Source organism: Somniosus microcephalus, chromosome 13 (genome assembly GCF_052327205.1).
Source record: "Somniosus microcephalus isolate GS21.2 chromosome 13, FLI_Smic_1.0, whole genome shotgun sequence".
NCBI lineage: Eukaryota > Metazoa > Chordata > Chondrichthyes > Squaliformes > Somniosidae > Somniosus > Somniosus microcephalus.
Window position 1 is genome coordinate 22,146,026 of NC_140999.1, and position 19,751 is coordinate 22,165,776.

The 19,751-nt window shown below is 41.0% G+C and overlaps 1 protein-coding gene across 1 annotated transcript in view; it reads right to left on the reverse strand.

Moving 5' to 3' along the window:
* Window positions 1-2,301: 2,301 nt before the first annotated feature.
* atp5f1d (ATP synthase F1 subunit delta) overlaps window positions 2,302-19,751 on the reverse strand; it is a 28,742-nt gene continuing 11,292 nt past the window's right edge. The window contains exons 3-5 of the mRNA XM_086004612.1: window positions 12,224-12,312; window positions 8,274-8,408; window positions 2,302-2,426 (exon numbers count right to left, since the gene is read on the reverse strand). Of these exons, the coding sequence (XP_085860738.1) occupies window positions 8,286-8,408; window positions 12,224-12,312 (212 nt within the window). The 3' untranslated portion in view covers window positions 2,302-2,426; window positions 8,274-8,285. The remainder of the gene's footprint in view (window positions 2,427-8,273; window positions 8,409-12,223; window positions 12,313-19,751) is intronic.

The window sequence follows — 19,751 nt, forward strand, 5'->3', positions numbered from 1 at the left end:
ACGTGTACATTATTCTACATATTATCCTGTAGTGCTCTGGACAATATTTTACTCCCTTCAGTATGGGTCAATAATTATATAATACAATTGAGTAAAAGGAATCAATCGGATTTAAAAAAAACTTCTGCTCCCATTCTTTTATGAAGAAAAAATAATCTTAAAATTTGCAGAGATCTCTGTAAATGTGAGTGAACTGCACTTCCCGAAGGTGTGGTGAATATTGCTCAGTCACAGTAAGGTATTTAGATAACTGAAGATGACAAACATAAATCTGGAATACTGGGGGTGTACTGACGCAAAAGGTAATCACGTACAATACTTGTCATGTTTCTGGGATGCATTTACTTTGTAATTATCTCCACAAAGTTACAGCAGAAACTAATTGGCCACAAGTCAGAACAAGCAATCCATAAATAGCTACAATCAGAACTATGCAGAGCGTGGTCACGCCAGTTTATCCATGGCAAAGAGGGCAACTTTATTAAAAGAAATGTAGTTGCCAAAATCAACCACAAAAAAGATTAAGAAAATTCTGAAAACAAATTCATAATGGACAGTATACATTGCAATCCACTGTAAACAAAGTATATTTTGGAAAACCAGATTCTAAGATCTTAAAACCAATACTTGTGTAAAATAAGTTTGCTATTACTGATTCTATTTTTAAATGTTTCGAAAATTGTACAAATTCAGCCTAATGTTCAAAGTTACAAAAATGTAATCTAGACTTCAACAAATCCACTGCCTGACTGAGGGAGCAAATCAGTGTATACGGAGCGCATCAGCTTAGCCTTCTCATGTGGTCATTCAATATTACACCCAAGACCGCCTGTTCCTCCTCTCTGTCATCAGCACTCACTAAACAATAGACAGAAACAAGAGAATGTTGAAGCCAATAATTCTTTGCTGATGGAGTTATTTTTGAGGGAAGTCCATCACCACAAAATCTGTTTTACATAATGAAACCAAAAAAATCCTTGCTGGAGAATTGCAGCTTTTCTCTTATTTTTCCATTTCTCCCCTGAAGGTACACAAACTGGGGTACAGTTCCTTGGGTGCCAGTCCCCTTCATGAACTTCACCCAAGTGACAATCTTTCAGGTGTTAGTTAACACTGGGCTGGCAAGTAATTCAACCATGCAGGTGGTGGCAGTAGCAGGTTCTCACCCAACCTCTATACACTTCATAAGGGGCCATTAGATTGTAATCGGCAATGGATCCCTATCTGATTTTTCACCTTCCTAGCCCAAGGGTGCTGAATCAAATGTAATGCCCAAACTTTAGATTAGCTTCTAGATCAGTGATCAATCCCAAGAACATATGGCACAATTTCATATCTGGCAGTGCATTTACCAACTGAGTCCTTGAGGGAGCAAGGGAAAACATACTATGGAAATCATCCAAAGATTTTCACACTATACATTAACGGAATAGTTCACATTATAAATTCACTCAAAAGTCTCAAGTATGACATCGCAATAGTTTTCTTGCTGCATCAATACAATTTGAAGTCATCATACAAAATCTGTTTTCCCTTCACGCCCTGTAACATTTCAAACAGAAAATAGGAAATTCGGCTGACAATTTGAAATCACTGGATTTTACAGCAGATAACTTGAGACTTCTTGCAAGCAACATTTCCTGAGCAGATTTACGACAATGCATTTTACAATGTTAGGCTCACACTTGCCAAAACTAATGATATAATAAAGCAGAGTATATAAGGTGATCACAGAATCAGAAGTTCTATACCTGCCCAGTAGCATTACACCATACTCTTAAATCCAACTATTTAGAAACCAAAGTACATAAAAGTCTTCTAGATTGCATAAAAGTCTTCTAGATTGCACAAACCTATCATTTTTTGTGCAAATGCCACCAGTCCATATATTTTTCCTGAAATATATTAGTTTAAAAAACAGAACCCAGACTTTCCTGATGGCTTAAAGTTTATCCATTGAGCAGCTAAGCCATACAGACTAGTTACAGCAGAGGTTTAATTCTTAGTCAGTGCAATTATTTGATCTCAGTTGGAGTGGTGGTAGAGACACACCAATTCATCTCTGCATTGACCAAGGATAGGATCTGGCTTAGCTATGAAGTCCCCCAACTCTCGTAGCCTCCTGGCACTCACCATCAAGGCTCATACATGAATAATGATCACTTGGATAACGTACCTTGGAAGGGTGACTAACTCTTATGGAACAATACCCCAGCAAGGAATCAACACCTTGGGGGATGGGAAAAAGTTGAAAATAAAAGAATATTTTTTCAGGCGAATAAAAAAAAAAATCAAAACAGATTGGTTGGTATGTTTATTTGCATAAATTCAACTCAATTAACTGTACAAAGTGTTGTCTTCTTCCCAAATGAAGGTTGAACAATCAGCTTCATGACATACAGCTCGTCCTGCCAACATAAAGGGACCTGTAAGAAGAAACATTTTTAAAACTTGTAGGTGGTAAGAACAAATGCAAACCTTGCACAAAGCATAGAGACTGATCAATGCCATATCTGGATGTAAACAGTGTATCCATACTTGTTTTTTTGGGGTTGAATGCTTGCACTCATCAAGTTGTGGGGGATATCAGTGCTACAAATGTAACAATTTTCCACTTAAGCTCTCTGTGACTACATCAAGCACTCCCAGGTCAGGAAGGCAAATGCAGACAACTTGATATAAAATTCCCTGGGCAAAGTGCTTTAAAATCGGAAGTATCAGAATGCCAGTTGGTACTGAACTTTTGTATTTGCATCCCAGCACTCGGATTGACATCCAGTACTAGAAGAGACGCTAATGCCCACTCATAGGAATGGCTGGAGAATGATTTGCCAGAGGTCATCCAATGGCTTTCTCCTATTGGGAGACCCCTGATGTTAGCACTGTCTAACTAAAAATGGCAGCCATCTTGTCCCAGATAAATATCAAACACTTCCTAAAATTGTAGTATTTCCAGGGGGAAGGATTATACTTCAAGCTTCCTCCAGGGTACTGTTTTTGCTATTAAAAACAATTGAGGATCTTGTCCATTACAAAATGAAAGAAAACACAACTGGAACAAATGTCAGAACATTTGAAAATATTAAAATGATATCCTTTGGGACTCAACATTTAGAGTTAATAATTTTACTTGCCCTAGGCTTTTCCCTGTGGGTTTATTTTTTCCTCAGTCCATAAACATTTCATACATGAAAATATACTGTTGATATAAAATAGTTTTTAACCATTATGTAATAGAACGATGGCTAGCTATTCCTGTATGTTGCTGATCAATGCTACAAGAACTGGAAAGCACCTAGAGTTCTGAAGATGATGAGACAGATAAAAGGACCAGAATCCCATCTCAAATACACATTCAACACCTGGCCTGCCAAGGGTCAAGTATTAGGTGAGAGACACACTTATTTCAGTTTGAAGTATAACCAATTTTGATGCATGTCACTTTGAAAAGTAAACAGAGCTCCATATGTTTAAATGGGTTCCATCAATCTTGCTGATAAGTGTCACTTCTACCTGCTAGTCTGACAGCTCTGATATGCACATACAAAATTACAGTGCCACAAAGTCAAAGATTAAGCAAATGTAATTTATTTGATGACATGGTAATCATATAAATTACACAATATCATAATCAGGTAATTAAGCAGCTTATTATTAGGTAGAGAATACAGTGCACTCAGGTAAAACGGCCTCAATTTTTCCTATTGAAAGCTTAGTCTGCTGTAAAAGGCACTGGTGAACCAGACTAATTTCCCCGATACGGTGGGACACACCAAGGCAAGGAAGAAAAACAATGTTGCAGGGGCTACTCTTGCAGACCCTAGCACCCAGTTCAGAGTAAGCCACTCATTAGATCTGATGAGTTGGGAGAGAAAGAGAGGAAAAAGCTACCAAAACAAGAACCTGGAAGCAATTTAGAGTTCAGGCCACAATTCTAGAACTAATCACGTGCTTTAGGACACCATCTTAAAAGCATGAATGAATATCTATCATTCCCTATAACATGTACTTACAAAATATTGCGTATCCCTATAGAAAACAATGACACTGAGAACTCAGAAACCCGGCACATGCATTGTACCTGCACAATCTGTGTTAAATTAGAATACTTTCCCACAACAACTATTGCAGCCAAGTACAGGAGTTTGGCAAATTATCCAAATAGAAAGAAAGAGAGAGCAAGTGACATGTTTTTTCTTGAAGCCACTAGCCAGAAAAAGCAGATATATTTCGTAAACTAGAATGACCCATAAAACTGTTGAAAGTAGCTAGGGACTAAATGACATCTTCCAGGTTTTAAGGAGAACTGCAAAAGTATCAATATTCCATTATGCACAAAAACAGCCAGTTCCAAATTTGTAATCCAGCCTTGGATGAAAGTGGTCTACTAGCATCAGCCATTCATATGGTGTTAAATCCCACAGCACTGGTCAAAATGCAGAGTTTTCTGGCCACTATTCCTCCCTCAATAAAACCTACTTCTTTGAGCAAGCTTTTGGTCATCTGCCTCAAGATCTCATGTGGCTCGCTGTCAAATTTTGTTTATCGCTCCTGTGAAGCGCCTTGGGACGTTTAACTACATTAAAGGCACTATATAAATGCAAGTTGTTGTTCAATCAACATTACCAACAGATCAACTGGTTATTCACCTCACTGCAGTTTGAGAGCTGTTGGTGAGCATAGGACGGCTGCAGTGTCTGCCTACACTGTAATTCATTGTTGGTGCAGCACTTTGAGACCTTTCAGAGACATGATAATGTGCAAGTTCCTTAACTGAAAGGTTTGAGAAACCCCAAAAAGCTGCGACATTTCTGATCTGCATGCTCAGCAAATGTAAAGGAAACACTTATTTTGCAGGGTTTTTAAAAATCAGGGCGGTGCTCCATCAGATCAGGCCTCAACCTCGTCTAGGGTTGCATTTTTGTAGATTCTATAAATTAAACATATCTGCAAGTGATGTTCTTTGCAAATTTATACAAAAACAATGAACTTTGCCCAATCTAAGAAAAGTTATCTATAACGAAAAGTGGAGTGATTTATTTTTAACCAATCCCACATTAATTACACAACACAGTTCCAAAGTAAAGGTTTGCATTCCTAGAATTACTGGAAATTTTTCTTAATCCTTCATTCCTCCACCATTTTGTCCCCCAGGTTCAGAAACCTCAGTCTCATTCCTGGGAAAATGAATTAGCATCAATGATTATAATTTTCAAAAATTTGCCTTGTTACATAGATTGATCATTTAGATCAGTTATATACTAACACTGCACCATAAGTAAAAATAAAGTGCTTCTAACAATTAATACCACTTCAGAAGTGGCATTTAGTAATGTCAACACAGTACCATTACAGCAATGTTCCCGTTTTTAAATTTTTTTGGTTTGCTTTTGTTCTTAATCTGTCTCTTTCCTTCTACCCTTATGAATTGACAGCCAGTTTCATACCCAGTGGAAGCACAGCCCACCAAAGCCATCTGAAACAAAAAAACACTTACTATGGGCGAGAGAGAAGTTTTGAAATTTTTTAAAAACTTTCTTTCTCCCCCCACCCCCTCAAATTTAACATGTTTGTTTGTGAAGAAAGCCCAGTTCAATAACAATGCTCAGCCTCTTCCCCCAACACACGCGCACACAGGCAACGAGTGTATCCAGACTATTCAACGGATGTGGTCAGTTGAGCCCAATGTGGTCCACCCAAATGCATTTCCATTAGTATCCTCAACGTAACGGTTAGAAGGAGGAAGCCTGGCTGATTTTCGTCCCGCCCCGTAGTCCAACACTGCTGAGGGAAGCCAACTGTAGAATCCAATACGAACCAGTTGAGATCTCCTAATTCAGCACAGACCAAAGACCATATTCGGATATAAACTGGTTTTGTTGATAGACACAAAAATTTTTTTTTTCCCCCCAAGTGTAGCTTATGCATGGTGCAAGGAAAATGAAATATAATTGAACGGCAATAGATTGGGAGAAGGGGAAGTGCAACGAGACCTTGGTGTCCTTGTGCACCAGTCGCTGAAAGTAAGCATGCAGGTACAGCAGGCGGTTAAGAAGGCAAATGGTATGTTGGCCTTCGTAGCGAGAGGGTTCGCGTACAGGAACAAGGATGTCTTGCTGCAGTTGTACAGGGCCTTGGTGAGACCACACCTTGAGTATTGTGTGCAGTTTTGGTCGCCTTATCTGAGGAAGGATGTTCTTGCCATGGAGGGAGTGCAGCGAAGATTCACCAGACTGATACCTGGGATGGCAGGAATGACGTATGAGGAGATTGGGTCGATTGGGCTTATACTCGCTGGAGTTTAGAAGAATGAGAGGGGATCTCATTGAAACTTATAAAATTCTAACAGGGCTAGGCAGACTAGATGCAGGAAGGATGTTCCCGATGGCGGGGGAGTCCAGAACCAGGGGTCACAGTCTAAGGATAAGGGATAAGCCATTTAGGACAGAGATGGGGAGGAATTTCTTCACCCAGAGAGTGGTGAACCTGTGGAATTCTCTACCACAGAAGGCAGTTGAGGCCAATTCATTAAATATATTCAAGAAGGAGTTAGATATATTTCTTAAGGCTAAAGGGATTAAGGGATATGGGGAGAAGGCAGGGACAGGGTACTGAGTTTGGATGATCAGCCATGACCTCATCGAATGGCGGAGCAGGCTCGAGGGGCCGAATGGCCTACTCCTGCTCCTATCTTCTATGTATCTATGTAATCAGCTATGATTAATGTATCCTCCAGAAAGGAGAAACTAGGATACTGTAGAGACGCTACACTACATAGTACAGAATTTACAAAGTGTGTCATCTAGTGGCAGAACATTAGCAGTGCAACTACATCTAAACCAAGTAGCAGTAGCTAAAACCTGCAAATGCACATTAAAATGCAAGATGTGTCCCCTAAGGCTCAACTGGTGAAAAATCAGTGTGTAAGCTATGAAGATGAGGAATGTTAAAGTGCAATCACTGGTCGATATCAAGTTAGTTGATCTTGGCCAGAGTAGCTGTAAGGGTGCTCCTGGGCTAGGAAGCACCAAAGATGTCCACTTTAGATCACTGTCCAGTGACTGCCCCCCATCCCCCTTTAGAAATTCTCTCTCTCCACCTAATTTCATCTCAAATATATCAGTTAGAACTTGTGCGCAATCCTATATGCAATCTGATATTATGCAGCTATCCACAGCTCTTCCAATAAACAAGATTTGCAGGGTTTGACCATCTGACTTAGTTTCAAAAATCACATCTTTGCTGAAAAGACACACTGGAATTTGGATGACTGAACAGAATGCTAAGCTCATGTTCAAAGGAACACGCAATTCCTTATAGACAGTAGAAATGGCTCAAAAGCTTTAAAGCAGACAACCAGATGGAATATCCCATCCCAAGGGACATGAAAAGCTAAACTCCTAAATATAAACACACTACATTCCAATTTGATAGAAAAAAAAGTAAAACTGAAAAATATTGAAGCAAATGATGCTGTACCAAACCCTTTGTGGCGCCAAAACTTTACCCCACATTTCAAAAAGGAGCCCATTGGATAGTATGAATGCATTTGGAACCAAAGGAAGTATTCTGCAGAAGAATGATCAAAGCCAGGCAAGTCACAACTGGGGCCAATAACAACGCTCCGAACCTGACATATGAATATCAAGACCTTGTTAGAATCATAGTCCTTAGTGAGGGAAGAACAGGGCAGCGCTTCTATAGTACAATGATGCATTTCAACATGATTTGAGTCATTGTATCCAGTGATTGGTAAATTGCATTCCTGATCCCAGGATTTTAAAAGGTAGAGCCCTGGAATTTAAAAGTACACTAATATAAATGATGCAGTGTATATGCCTCAAAGTGCAAAAACTTAAGTAAGGTGTTGTAAAATTCTGTGTTATGGGAACCCCCATCTAATATTGCACCAAAAAGTCTTGCTTCAATAAAATCCTGACCCCAAAGGTTGACTATTTAGAGGGCTTTCCCTGGATAGTAATAAAACAAGTGGACCACTAACTTGCACAATTGTGAAACATGGAGTTGATATTTTTAAAAGTATCAAAAAGGCATGATGCAGACTCCAGCAGATTCCTTCTTGATGTTTAGATGCCTAGAAATTAAGATAAGTGCTCACTTCTATTAGTACATCTCACCTTTCAATTACTGAAACTTATCCTCCAGGTGTGCAGTAATTCAATATTTTACAGTACAAACGAAATCAAAAAAACGGTCCAGGTCAGAACCAAACAAAACTACCAAGACTTTGTTCAATTCAAATCAGCTCTTACCCGATAGTCAAGCTACTCCAGTGCTTTTATGATTGCTTCATTAGTTTCTACACTAATTAAGGCCTCTGCCCGTGCTACCTCGTCAGAGGCAGATGATAGTTCAGCATTGGCCTTGTCCAGGTTAGCCTTTGCAGCCTGCAACAAAAATTCAAAACAAACATTCATTTTCAACAGAATACCAATTGCGCTGAAAACATAATCTGCAGCAAAACATCTTCTGCGCCTTTTTACGAAAATAGGGGTATGGCTCCATTTCATTTTTACTTCCCTAACAGAATAATTTAAAACTGCTGTAAATTCAGGCAGATTTTACACAATACAGGAAACTTTCGTTTAAACGGAGGTTAAATCTCCAGAATGCTCTATCCACCGGCAAAATTCAGGAGTCGGTTCAGATAACTTTTTTTTATTTTTTTTTATTAAACTTTTCGTTGCTTTTTTTCTCCATTCCTGGCTCTGCAAGCGTCTAGCTGAAGCTGTTGCTTAGCTAGAGACGATTGCAAGCTGCGCCGACTGTTTTGAAGCTGTTGCTAAGCAACAGGGTTTGTTGCTAGCTCCGTATGTTTTAACATTAGCGCTGGTTTCTCCGGCAGTGTTGATCGACCGGCACCAGCTCGGTCCCGTCAGTGCCGGATACCAGAAAGTTTCCTGTACATGAAGAGTCTGGATTCGGTCAGATCGGCCCTATTTGCCATACAAGAAACGCCTCAAATTAAAAAAGCGAGTGTAGTATGTGCATCTTTTGACATCCACACAAAGTAAAACATCCATGAAACCACTGAGAACCAGTGGTATTATAACAGCGCCACTAAATCCCCACTTAGAATCCACATTACAGCACAAAACCTCAGCATTAATAGGACATTAGAGTAAAATGTTTAAACAAAAAAGCATGGTTACTTTTCCAAGTCTCAGCAAGCCATTCCTCAACTGGTAGCCAAATAATATCCACCAAGCCTCCAATGACACTGAAGCCATTGGCTAGGTTACAAGAAACATCCAGTCTAACTCCGTTCAGTTTTCCCTTCCTGTGGGGCGTGCTTCCATTGAAAATGTAGCAGGTTGGGCAAGTTACACAAGGCATCATGGCACCACAATTCTATGCCATACACCACTCAGCTGAGCAACTTATTGCAGGGAAAGATACTTTTTAGACAAGAATAATCACATGACAAACACCTTTCTCCAAATACATTACAAGGTTTGTGGATGTGAGATCAATCGTATCAACCCACACACACTCAGACAGTTGTAAAAAAAATTTAATACAAGGATGTTTTTATTTTGCTTGCTCAGATATGAAATGTTTAAAGACATTAAATTCCCTAAATATAAAAGGAATTCTAGTTTTTCCTACTCTAAAGCAATTGCACTGATGCGCTTAGATTCTGGTCCATGCAAGAAAGCATCAACATGTGACAAAGAATTCTGTATTAAGAAAGTGAGGCCAAATAATGTGATAATTTTTGGGAGACTTTGGCATCAAACATTTAACAGGTCAAATTACATGGAGTAGCACAGGCTTTCAGAACACAACAGTACAAGACGACCAGAGACAAACAGTCATCCACGAAGGTGGGTGGGAGAGCCTCGGTCAGGCCTCTCATACTAAAAATACACCTGAAGGTACCCAAGATATGGCACATTTAAGGTTTTCTTGTGAGGAAAGCATGTCTGCTCAGCTGGACACTTCTAATATTTAGAACTAATCAAATGGGGACGACCTGCAAGTACAAAGAATGATCTACAACTCGATGGTACAGCACCATCTCTCCTACAATTGCCCACCTCACCCCATTCTCGCTCCTGAAGGTACTGACTTTTGCCTGGGTACAAATACTAGCAACCTCATCAAGGTGGTTACTCTGTGAGCTTGCAACAAGCTATGTAACCATGGAGGATATGACAGCCATGCCCAATCCCAAAGTCTACACATTCACACCTTCCAGCAGGGATCAGTGAGTAACAACCAAAAGGAGCAACCCGGGTTGATTTTTCCCCCTCCCCAGCCCAGAGGCAGTGAAACAAACTGTCACACCCCAAATGCTGCCTTAACTAAGGGCAGCTAGCAAAACAGATCAGAAATTTAATCTGGTCTGTATGGTTTAGTGCTACACTGAGGCACTGCCCTTACCCAAAAAGCTGCCAAGGAAGGCAAACCACAATATTTTCACACAAACAGATAATTAATTGGAATTTTGAAACTTTACTTGCAAATTTATCCCACTGTACACAAATGTCACTCATCTATTTTGTAGCTACAAGTCCCCTGTATATCTGCATGAACAGGGTAACTTAACCTTGAAGTTAATGCGGTTTTTATTGTACAGTGAATCATCATGGTTCAGCCCACCAAGTCTGAGGGAAACTAACAGGGCTTCTAACTGTGCACAGTGATGTATATTTTCCTCTGTAGATGGGGCAATTTGCAGAATATGGAAACACATTCTAAATGGTATGGTTGCAAATGTTCAGCTCTGCATCAGCAGATACGTTAACTCTAACGAAGAGTCAAAGTGCATATAAACAAAGGATACCTGGGAGAGACTACAAAACTGTAATCTAATCGAGAAGGCTCAGATGATGCAAGTATTCACAGCAGCCCAAAAAGTTCATTAGTGAATTGATACAAGAGGAGGTTAGATTTGAGGTCTTAAAACACTGGAATTTTAATAGAATAAGATTTCATTTTTGTGAAGGATTCATTCTGTCGTTGCACTGGCAGTAAGCTTCATGGCTGTGATGCAAAAGGGCATTCATACAAGGGGATTAACAGCTTTAATTCAAGTACTTTGCTCACCAAGACAGATATAAGGACCGATGTGTTATGGCCAATATTACTGCACGTCTTAAACTGCGATGGGATACACTGTTGTCTTTCCCCTAGTGCTACAGGTTGAGTCAGTTTCATTCTAAATGGAGACAGATTATCTATACTGCTTAGAGAAGATGAAACTGCTCTATTAAAGAAAACAGAAGCCAAAATTACAAGCGTAGAAACTGCTGTAGAATCTTGCCATGATTAACAGATTAGCAAAGCCATTTAGAACTGAGATATGGAGAAATTTCTTCACTCAGAGGGTTGTGAATCTTTGGAATTCTCTACCCCAGAGGGTTGTGGATGCTCAGTCGTTGGTAGTATATTGAAGACAGAGATCGATAAATTCTTGGGCACTAAAGGAATCAAGGGATATGGCAGGAAAGTGGAGTTGATGCAGAAGTTCATCCATGATCTTTCTGAATGGTAGAGCAGGCTCGAGGGGCCGTATGGCCTACTCCTGCTCCTATTTATGTTCTTAAAGCAGAGGTGCAACAAATTTCCAGTAGCATCACAATCCCGTCAAACTGCAAATGTAGGGGGCCAGCTTCCTGCATTTACTCATCTGGAAGAGCCCCATTTGTTGTAGGTCTATTCTGCTGGCTTCCTGAAACTCCCACTGTTTATATTTAGAAATGCAGCCCTTATAGGAAAACTACAATTTATAGTTGGCTGTAATCCTGCAGCATAAAAGCACTTTAAAAAATAGGCAAACTATATCTATTAGCACAAAATGGCTGTAGGTTATAGGGCAGTTTCATGATTGCTGAATATTATGGATAAGTTCAGACTCCATTTAGGAACAAGCTGACCCAACTTGCAGAGGTGTCACAAGAGACCAGAAAAAAAGAGAAACAAAAAGTAGCTCATACACAAAAACAGTATTTGCACCTCAGTCACTTTTCTGAGAAAAGCCTCAAATGACTTCACATAAATTACTTTAGAAGTGCAGTTATGTAGGCGTTGGCTAGGAACACCTATTACATGTTACCAAAATTCTCATGGCAATGCTGAGCCACACAATAAAGGGCCAAGATCCAAGCAGTGCAATATAGCACAATCTTAATGTCTGACTGGATCAGGCAACATTTTCTATCAAAACGGGCAAACACTTCTGTAAATTTGTACTTACAGCGACATCCAATTCATCGAGAGCTGCTACCGCTTCAGCCAAGAGCTGAACTGAAGAGTCTGCGTTCACTGTCACAGAACCACTGCTCACTGAAAAGAAAGAACCAACATTTCAGTACAGTGTGAAAGCACTAATCTTGGATTTTGATTGATAATATTAATTTCTGGTATTCTTCCTCCTGCAGCTCTGGTCATTAGCATGCTGCCATCAATTTGTTCAGTCTAGAATGGCATACATTCTTAAACATCGCTGGTATTTATTATTCTTACTATATGCCATTTAGAATATTTTACACTGCCACCGAGTGATCATTGGCTTGAACAACCTCACCACAAACTAATACCATAAAGACATGCTCAACCACATCATGTGCTCCAATATAACTAGAATGGTAAGCGCCCCTGAAAATACTAACATACAGTAAATATGACAAGCACTATTGGATAAGAGAAATCAGTAACACTGCAATGAACATCGCTCACAAATCCCAGTGTTTTTTCCCCCCCCGCGAGCCATGATGTGTACCCTCTATTGTCCATGATTTTTCAAAAATAACCTATGGATTACATGTTTGAAAATCCAAAACAAGTGGGTTTATTTAGATCTTTGCATAAATTTGGCCACTGCCAATTAATCTAGTTTATAGGCAGCCAAGATAATCACGAGCACAAGAAAAGTGATTAAAAACCAGGGCTAAAAGATCATAAAATGTCAAATCAGTATTTGAAAAGATTAGGCCAGGAGACTAGGTCATTCAAGAATATATAATGCACATGTAGTATAAGCACTGAGCAAAGGCCGATACTTGCACTGTACTGTACAACTCAAGTGGAAGTGAGTTTGCATGAATTACTTAGTTACTGCCGAAGATGTGAACCTGCAATGAACCAGGAAATAGCATAAGTGAGTTTAAGTTCAATTAGCAGATTCAAAATTAGCAGAAGCCAAGTTATATTGTACAATTAAGCATTTGATTTTATTGACGAGAAGTAACAATACTAAGGATTGTCATTTGTATTCCACCATTTCCTGCAACAGGAATAAACCTGCAAGCTATAAAATGCATGCAAGGTGAGCAGGGGCAAGAGTTAGGCCTAGAAATTGAGTTTGCGCTGCGCCGGGGCTTAACGCCGGAAATTTAGCGCCGGTGCTAAGTCGCGCTGTGCGCGCCAAAAATTCAGTAGCGCCGCGCCCAAACGGCTGCCGGCGCTACTGAAGGCTGTTTGCGCCTGAAAACTGGCGCTACGCGCCGCATTGCGGCGCCCGATGCGGTGCGGCAGGCTCGGGAAGTGCAGGCCTCCTCCTTCAGTTAAGGAGGAGCTGCCTGCACCCGCCCACTGGCCGGTTAAATCGCCACAAAAATGAGCCCGGCACCTCGGGGAAGTGCCGGGCTCGCAGCTGAGAAGCATCTGTTCCGCGGGGGGGGTGGGGGGAGTCCGGGGAGGGAGGTGCGGGCAGGCGGCCGGCCGCCGCTCCACCTTTATGCGCCGGCGCAAAGTCGTGCAAGACTCTGTTGCCAGAGTCTTAGTTGCGGCTGCCAAGGGCGAGGCGGCCGCAACTGAATTTCGGCGCTGGGGCCCGTCACCACGGCAACCGGGACGCTGCGCACACCGATGACGTCATCGGTGCCGGCGCAGCGCTACCGGTGTAACGCCGATGTTGGGCCCTAGTCAATTTCAAAACCGGCTGCAAGTCCAGCGCAATGCCCTCTAGCGCCGCAAAATGGGCGCTAAGCCCACTCAATTTCTAGGCCTTAATGTTTTTAACATTATGCAATCCCTCAAACAGTCAAGTATTCCAGCACATCGTTTTGGAAATGAAGGCTGGCCCATTTTTAGTCACAAGGAAATCAAACGGCATTTTTCCCTTTTCAGATAATAGAGAAGCACTGCCCAGCTAGCCAAACCAAACAGTATTAGTCTTCCTAGAATAAAACCCAGTTAGACTTGCTCAACTGAATCTTCCATTCGTACCATATCGGTACATGATTGGGTTGCGCTGCAAGGGCAGAGAATGGATTTTTAAAAAATCCATTCATTTATTTTAAGTGGCAGCAAAGCTCACAAAATTCCCTATGATGTGATGATAGAGGTAACTGTAGAAAACATCCAAAAATATGCTTTTATTGTAAATAAATCCAGTCAAAAATATAAGATTTTTACTGTAAAACAGTACTTTACTTATTGGCTACTGTTTACAGCATGGGGGAAATTTTTATATTCAAAAATAAATCTCGACAATAAAGTCAAATCATTTGTGTCAAAATCCAAGGCAACCATAAATACACAAATATCTCTCACACCTAATATGACAAATGTTGAATTTTATTTAGCAGTTCCTATTTTGCCCCCTCCTCTCCAGAAGACACTGTCATGCTGGGGCACACGAGGAGGATGCTAGCCGCCATTTGTTGTGTCGGGAGTTACACACGGGCATCAAGCTATTAGACGGTGCAGAACATCACCGCAGAGCACAATCCTTTCCTTACTACATGCTCACAACTGTGCACTTTCCCGTAGGAATCACTAGATAGCAATCAGGGGTGGAAGATCTTGCTGATATACCTCACAGAAGGACAAGGGCAGCAGACGCATGGGAACATCACCACCTACAAGTTCCCCTCCAAGCCACACACCATCCTGACTTGGACCTGTATCACCGTTCCTTCACTGTCGCTGGGCCAAAATCCTGGAACTCCCTTCCTAACAGCATTGTGGGTGTACCTACACCATATGGACTGCAGCGGTTCAAGGTGGCGGCTCACCACCATCTTCTCAAGGGCAATTAGGGATGGGCACTAAATGCAGGCCTAGCCAGCCAGCGACGCCCACATCCCATCAATGAATTAAAAAAAAAGTACTGAAGGCACATTTTAGCATTTTTAGTTCTTAATATGGGTAAATTCAGATGCAGCAAATTCAGGTGCTCTATTGCCGTGTGTGTCATGGACAAGTTAGCTTATCTGCAGCTACCACATTCTAGTTGATGCACGTCAGATATCAACAATCACATGCAACAACATCATTTGGTGTTTAGGCCTTTGATCAGGTTTTGAGAAAATACTGCTTTTTGATTCAGTGTCTAGTTAATCAAAACTCAGTTTCTAAAAGTTGCTCCCACCTCCAAAAATAAACTATCGGAGCCAGCAGGAGTTTAGAAGTTAAAAAAATGTTTTTTTTTAAAAAAAGTGTAGGCTAGGTTATCAAAAATAGATAGAAAAAATGGGTCATAGAATAGAGAGAATGGGAAGAGGAACAATGGAACAGTCAGAAGTAAAAAAGAGACCTTTTTTTATAGAATACATAGAAATTTATAGCACAGGAGGCCATTGGGCCCGTCGTGCCAGCTCTTTGAAAAGAACAGTCGTGCTTAGTCCCACATCCCTATTTTCTGTTCGCAATCCTGCAAAAGTTCCTCATCCTCAAGTACCTGTCCAACTCTTAAAATTTATGAAATCAGCTTCCACCACCTTTTCAGGTAGAGTGTTCCAGATGACGACAACTCACTCAGTGAAAATATTAACAAATTCTATTTTGGTGTTTGTTTTGCAGTTTGGGGTTAAATGAAAACTGGACAACAGTTAATGAAGCAAAAAAGTAAACCTGGAAAAGAGAGAATATGCTGGTCATTTATTTTGTGTTGCTATTTTACTTTCCTGCCACCAGGTGTCCCCTTCAAGACAAGTGGAGTATAAAGGGCAAATGTCTTCCTGGTAACTGCAGGCCACTTTGTGATCAGATGTTGTGGTTACTCAATTAAAAACTGATGGCAAGATAAAAAATTTGGAAGCCTTTTCAGGAAACACTAGATTGCACAAAAATTAAACCTATACATATTAAAATAAACTGTCTTTCTTGGTATTGCAAATGGATATTATGACTAGTATGAATCCTGAAAACACAACTCAATACCTAAAGGCAAATTGTTTGCAATCATAAAAAAGGACAGTATTAAAATATACTTGCACTTTAAAGAGGTGCGTTACTATACACTTGCGACAAGCTGTAAAGAGGAGCCAAATGCAGAAACAGAACGGTTACAAATTCTACAGCTGCATGCAGAAAGAGTGCATGCAAACAGATATTCGGCACTACAGTAATTATCTGATACTCCTACATAGAAACTGTGGCAGTTATTTTCTTTGGGCCTTCATAAGAAAATAAGAAACAGGAGCTGGAGTCGGCCATTTGGCCCTTCGAGCCTGCTCCGCCATTCAGTAAGATCATGGCTGATCATCTACCTCAACTCCACCTTCCCGCACTATCCCCATATCCCTTAATTCCCAAAACTTTATCGACCTCTGTCTTGAATACTCTCAACAACTGAGCATCCACAGCCCTCTGGAGTAGCAAATTCCAAAGATTCACCACCCTCTGAGTGAAGAAATTTCTCCTCATCTCAGTCCTAAATGGCCGACTCCTTATTCTGAGACTGTGACCCCTGGTTCTAACTCCCCAGCCAGGGGAAACATTTTCTCAGCATTAACCCTGTCAAGCCCCTTAAGAATTTTATATGTTTCAATTAGATCACACCTCATTCTTCTAAACTCTAGGGAATATAGGTCTAGTCTACTCAGTCTCTCCTCATAGGGCAATCCCCTCCACCCAGGAACCAGTCTAGTGAACTTTTGTTACACTCCCAAGGCAAGTATGTCTTTCCTTAGGTAAGGAGACCAGAAAGTATTCATAATGGAATACTTTATGACAAATGACTATTGAAGTAGAGTCTTCAGCATTGCTTAAAAGGGAACTGGGTAAGGATTTGAAAATAAAATACAAAAAAGATATGGGGAAATAGTTTCAGCTTAGACAGCTCCAACTGAGTAACTAGCATCAGCACAGGTGAGGGCTCACAGGGCCTCTATCTGTGCTATGATTTCTATGATGATCCTATAAAAGAGAATCATTAACACCATTCATGCATTAGGTTTTGAAGAGCACAACTGCCAAATTTTCAAAACCAGCACAACATTCAGAAATACAAAAGTTCCAAGTACACAAGCTCCTAGATTGGAGCCTTAACCACTGCATCTATATTTTTAACTAAAGTTTTACTTTTTGAAGTTATTTTTGCATAGTTGTATTTCATTTTTATTTTCTGAACATAGCTTTTCCATTTTGGTATCCAAGAATTGTCAAACTAGTTACACATCTGAGAAAAGGAGTGCCTGCAGGACACGGAGGGGGGAGGGTGAACAGCTAGAGGTCGTTGTCCATATCGATACCAACGGCATAGGCAGAAAGAGGGATGAGATCCTGCAGGCAGAGTTTAGGGAGCTCGGAGAGAGATTAAAAAGCAGGACCACAAAGGTAGTAATTTCCGGTTTACTCCCGGTGCCACGTGAGTACAAGAATAGGATGATAGAACAGATGAATGCGTGGCTGGAGAGATGGTGCAGGAAGGGGGGCTTTAGATTCCCGAGGCATTGGGACCATTTCTGGGGAAGGTGGGACCTGTACAAGCCAGACGGGTTACACCTCAACAGAACCGGGACCAATATTCTCGCAGGGAGGTTTGTTAGTGCTGTTGGGGAGGATTTAAGCTAGCTTGGCAGGGGGATGGGCACCAGCATATAGGAGTAGAAAAGAGGAATAAGGTCGACCAAGTGTCTGTGGGAGAACACTTGGGTACGAGTGATCATCGTATCATAAGATTTAGATTAGCAATGGAGAGGAGCAAGGAACAATCTAGAGTGGAACTTCTAAACTGGAATAGGGCTAACTTCAATGGGATGCGAAAGGATCTAGCCAGAGTAAAATGGAACCGAAGACTGACAGGAAAAACTGTAACAGAACAATGGGTGATCTTTAAGGAGATGTTGTTGCAAATACAGGCTAGGTACATTCCAACAAGGGGGAAGGGTAAGGGAACCAAAGCAAGGGCTCCTTGGATGACGAGGGAGATAGAGAAGGTGAGGAAACAAAAAGAGGGCTTATGATGCATGTCAGGTGAATTCTTCAAGGGAGAACCAGACCAAATACAATAAGTTAAGAGGGGGTGTGAAGATGAAAATAAGATTGGCAAAGAGAGAATGAGAGAGTAGAATGGCAGTTAACATAAAAGGGAACCCAAAAATCTTCTACCAGCATGTAAACAGTAAGCAGGTAGTAAGAGGCAGGGTGGGGCCTATAAGAGACAAAGGTGGTGATATTTGCTTAGAGGCGCAGGGCAAGGCTAGAATACTCAATGAGTACTTTGTATCGGTGTTTACTAAGGAAGTGGATGCAATGGAAGAGGTGAAAATTGTTAAGACAGGATGTACTAGAAAGGCTGGGTATGCTTAGAGTGGATAAGTCGCCTGGTCCAGATGGCTTGCATCCCAGGTTGCAAAGGGAATTGGGAGAGGAGATAGTGGAAGGGCTTGCCATAATTTTCCAATCTTCCCTAGATGTGGGGGAGGTGCCTGCGGATTGGAAAGTGGTAAATATGACGTCATTGTTTAAGAAAGGGTGTAAGGACAATCCTAGTAACTACAGGCCGGTCAGTTTAACATCAGTGGTGGGTAAAGTTTTAGAAACAATAATCAAGGAAAAAGTTAACAGGCACTTGGAGGGGTTTAAGCTAATTAAGGAGAGCCAACACGGAATTGTAAAAGGCAGATTGTGTTTGACTAATCTAATTGAATTTTTGATGAAGTAACAGAGGATTAATGAAGGGAACGCAATGGATGTTGTCTACATGGATTTTCGGAAGGCGCTTGACAAAGTACCACACAGAAGGCTGGTTAACAAAATTGAGGCTCATGGAACAGGTGAGTCAGTGGCAGCTTGGATAAGGAATTGGCTTAAGGACAGAAAACAGCAAGCTGTGGTAAATGGCTGTTTTTCAGACTGGAGGATGCCACATTATTTTATTCAAAAACAAATCTCAACAATAAAGTCAAATCATTGTCAAAATCCAAGGCAACCATAAATACACAAATATCTCTCATGCCTAATATGACAAAGGTTGAATTTTATTTAGCAGTTCCTATTTTGCCCCCTCCTCTGCAGAAGACACTGTTTCATGCTGGGGCACAAGAGGCGGCTAGCCGCCATTTGTTGTGTCGGGAGTCTGAACAGCACACGGGCATCAAGCTATTCGACGGTGCAGACAGTGGTGTTCCAAGGGTCAGTGCTGGGGCCACTACTTTTTTCAATATATAAAAAAAAATGACCTGAATATTGGAATAGAGTAGAATTTCTAAATTTGCCAATGACACCAAACTTGGGAGGGGGGGGGGGGCAAAACAGTGATGATGATACCAATCGACTGCAACAGGACATAGGAAGGCTAGCAGAATGGGCAGACAAGTGACAGATGGAATTTAATACAGAGAAGTGTGAGGTGATGCATTTTGGAAGAAGGAACAGGGAGAGGCAATATACACTTTATGGCACAGTTTTAAAGAGTGTGCAGGGACAGAGGGACCTGGGAGTTAAAGTGCATAGGTCCCTGAAGGCGGCAGGACATATTGAGAGTGCTTAGCAAAGCATATGGGATCTTGGGCTTCATAAATAGAGGTATTGAGTACAAAAGTAGAGAAGTT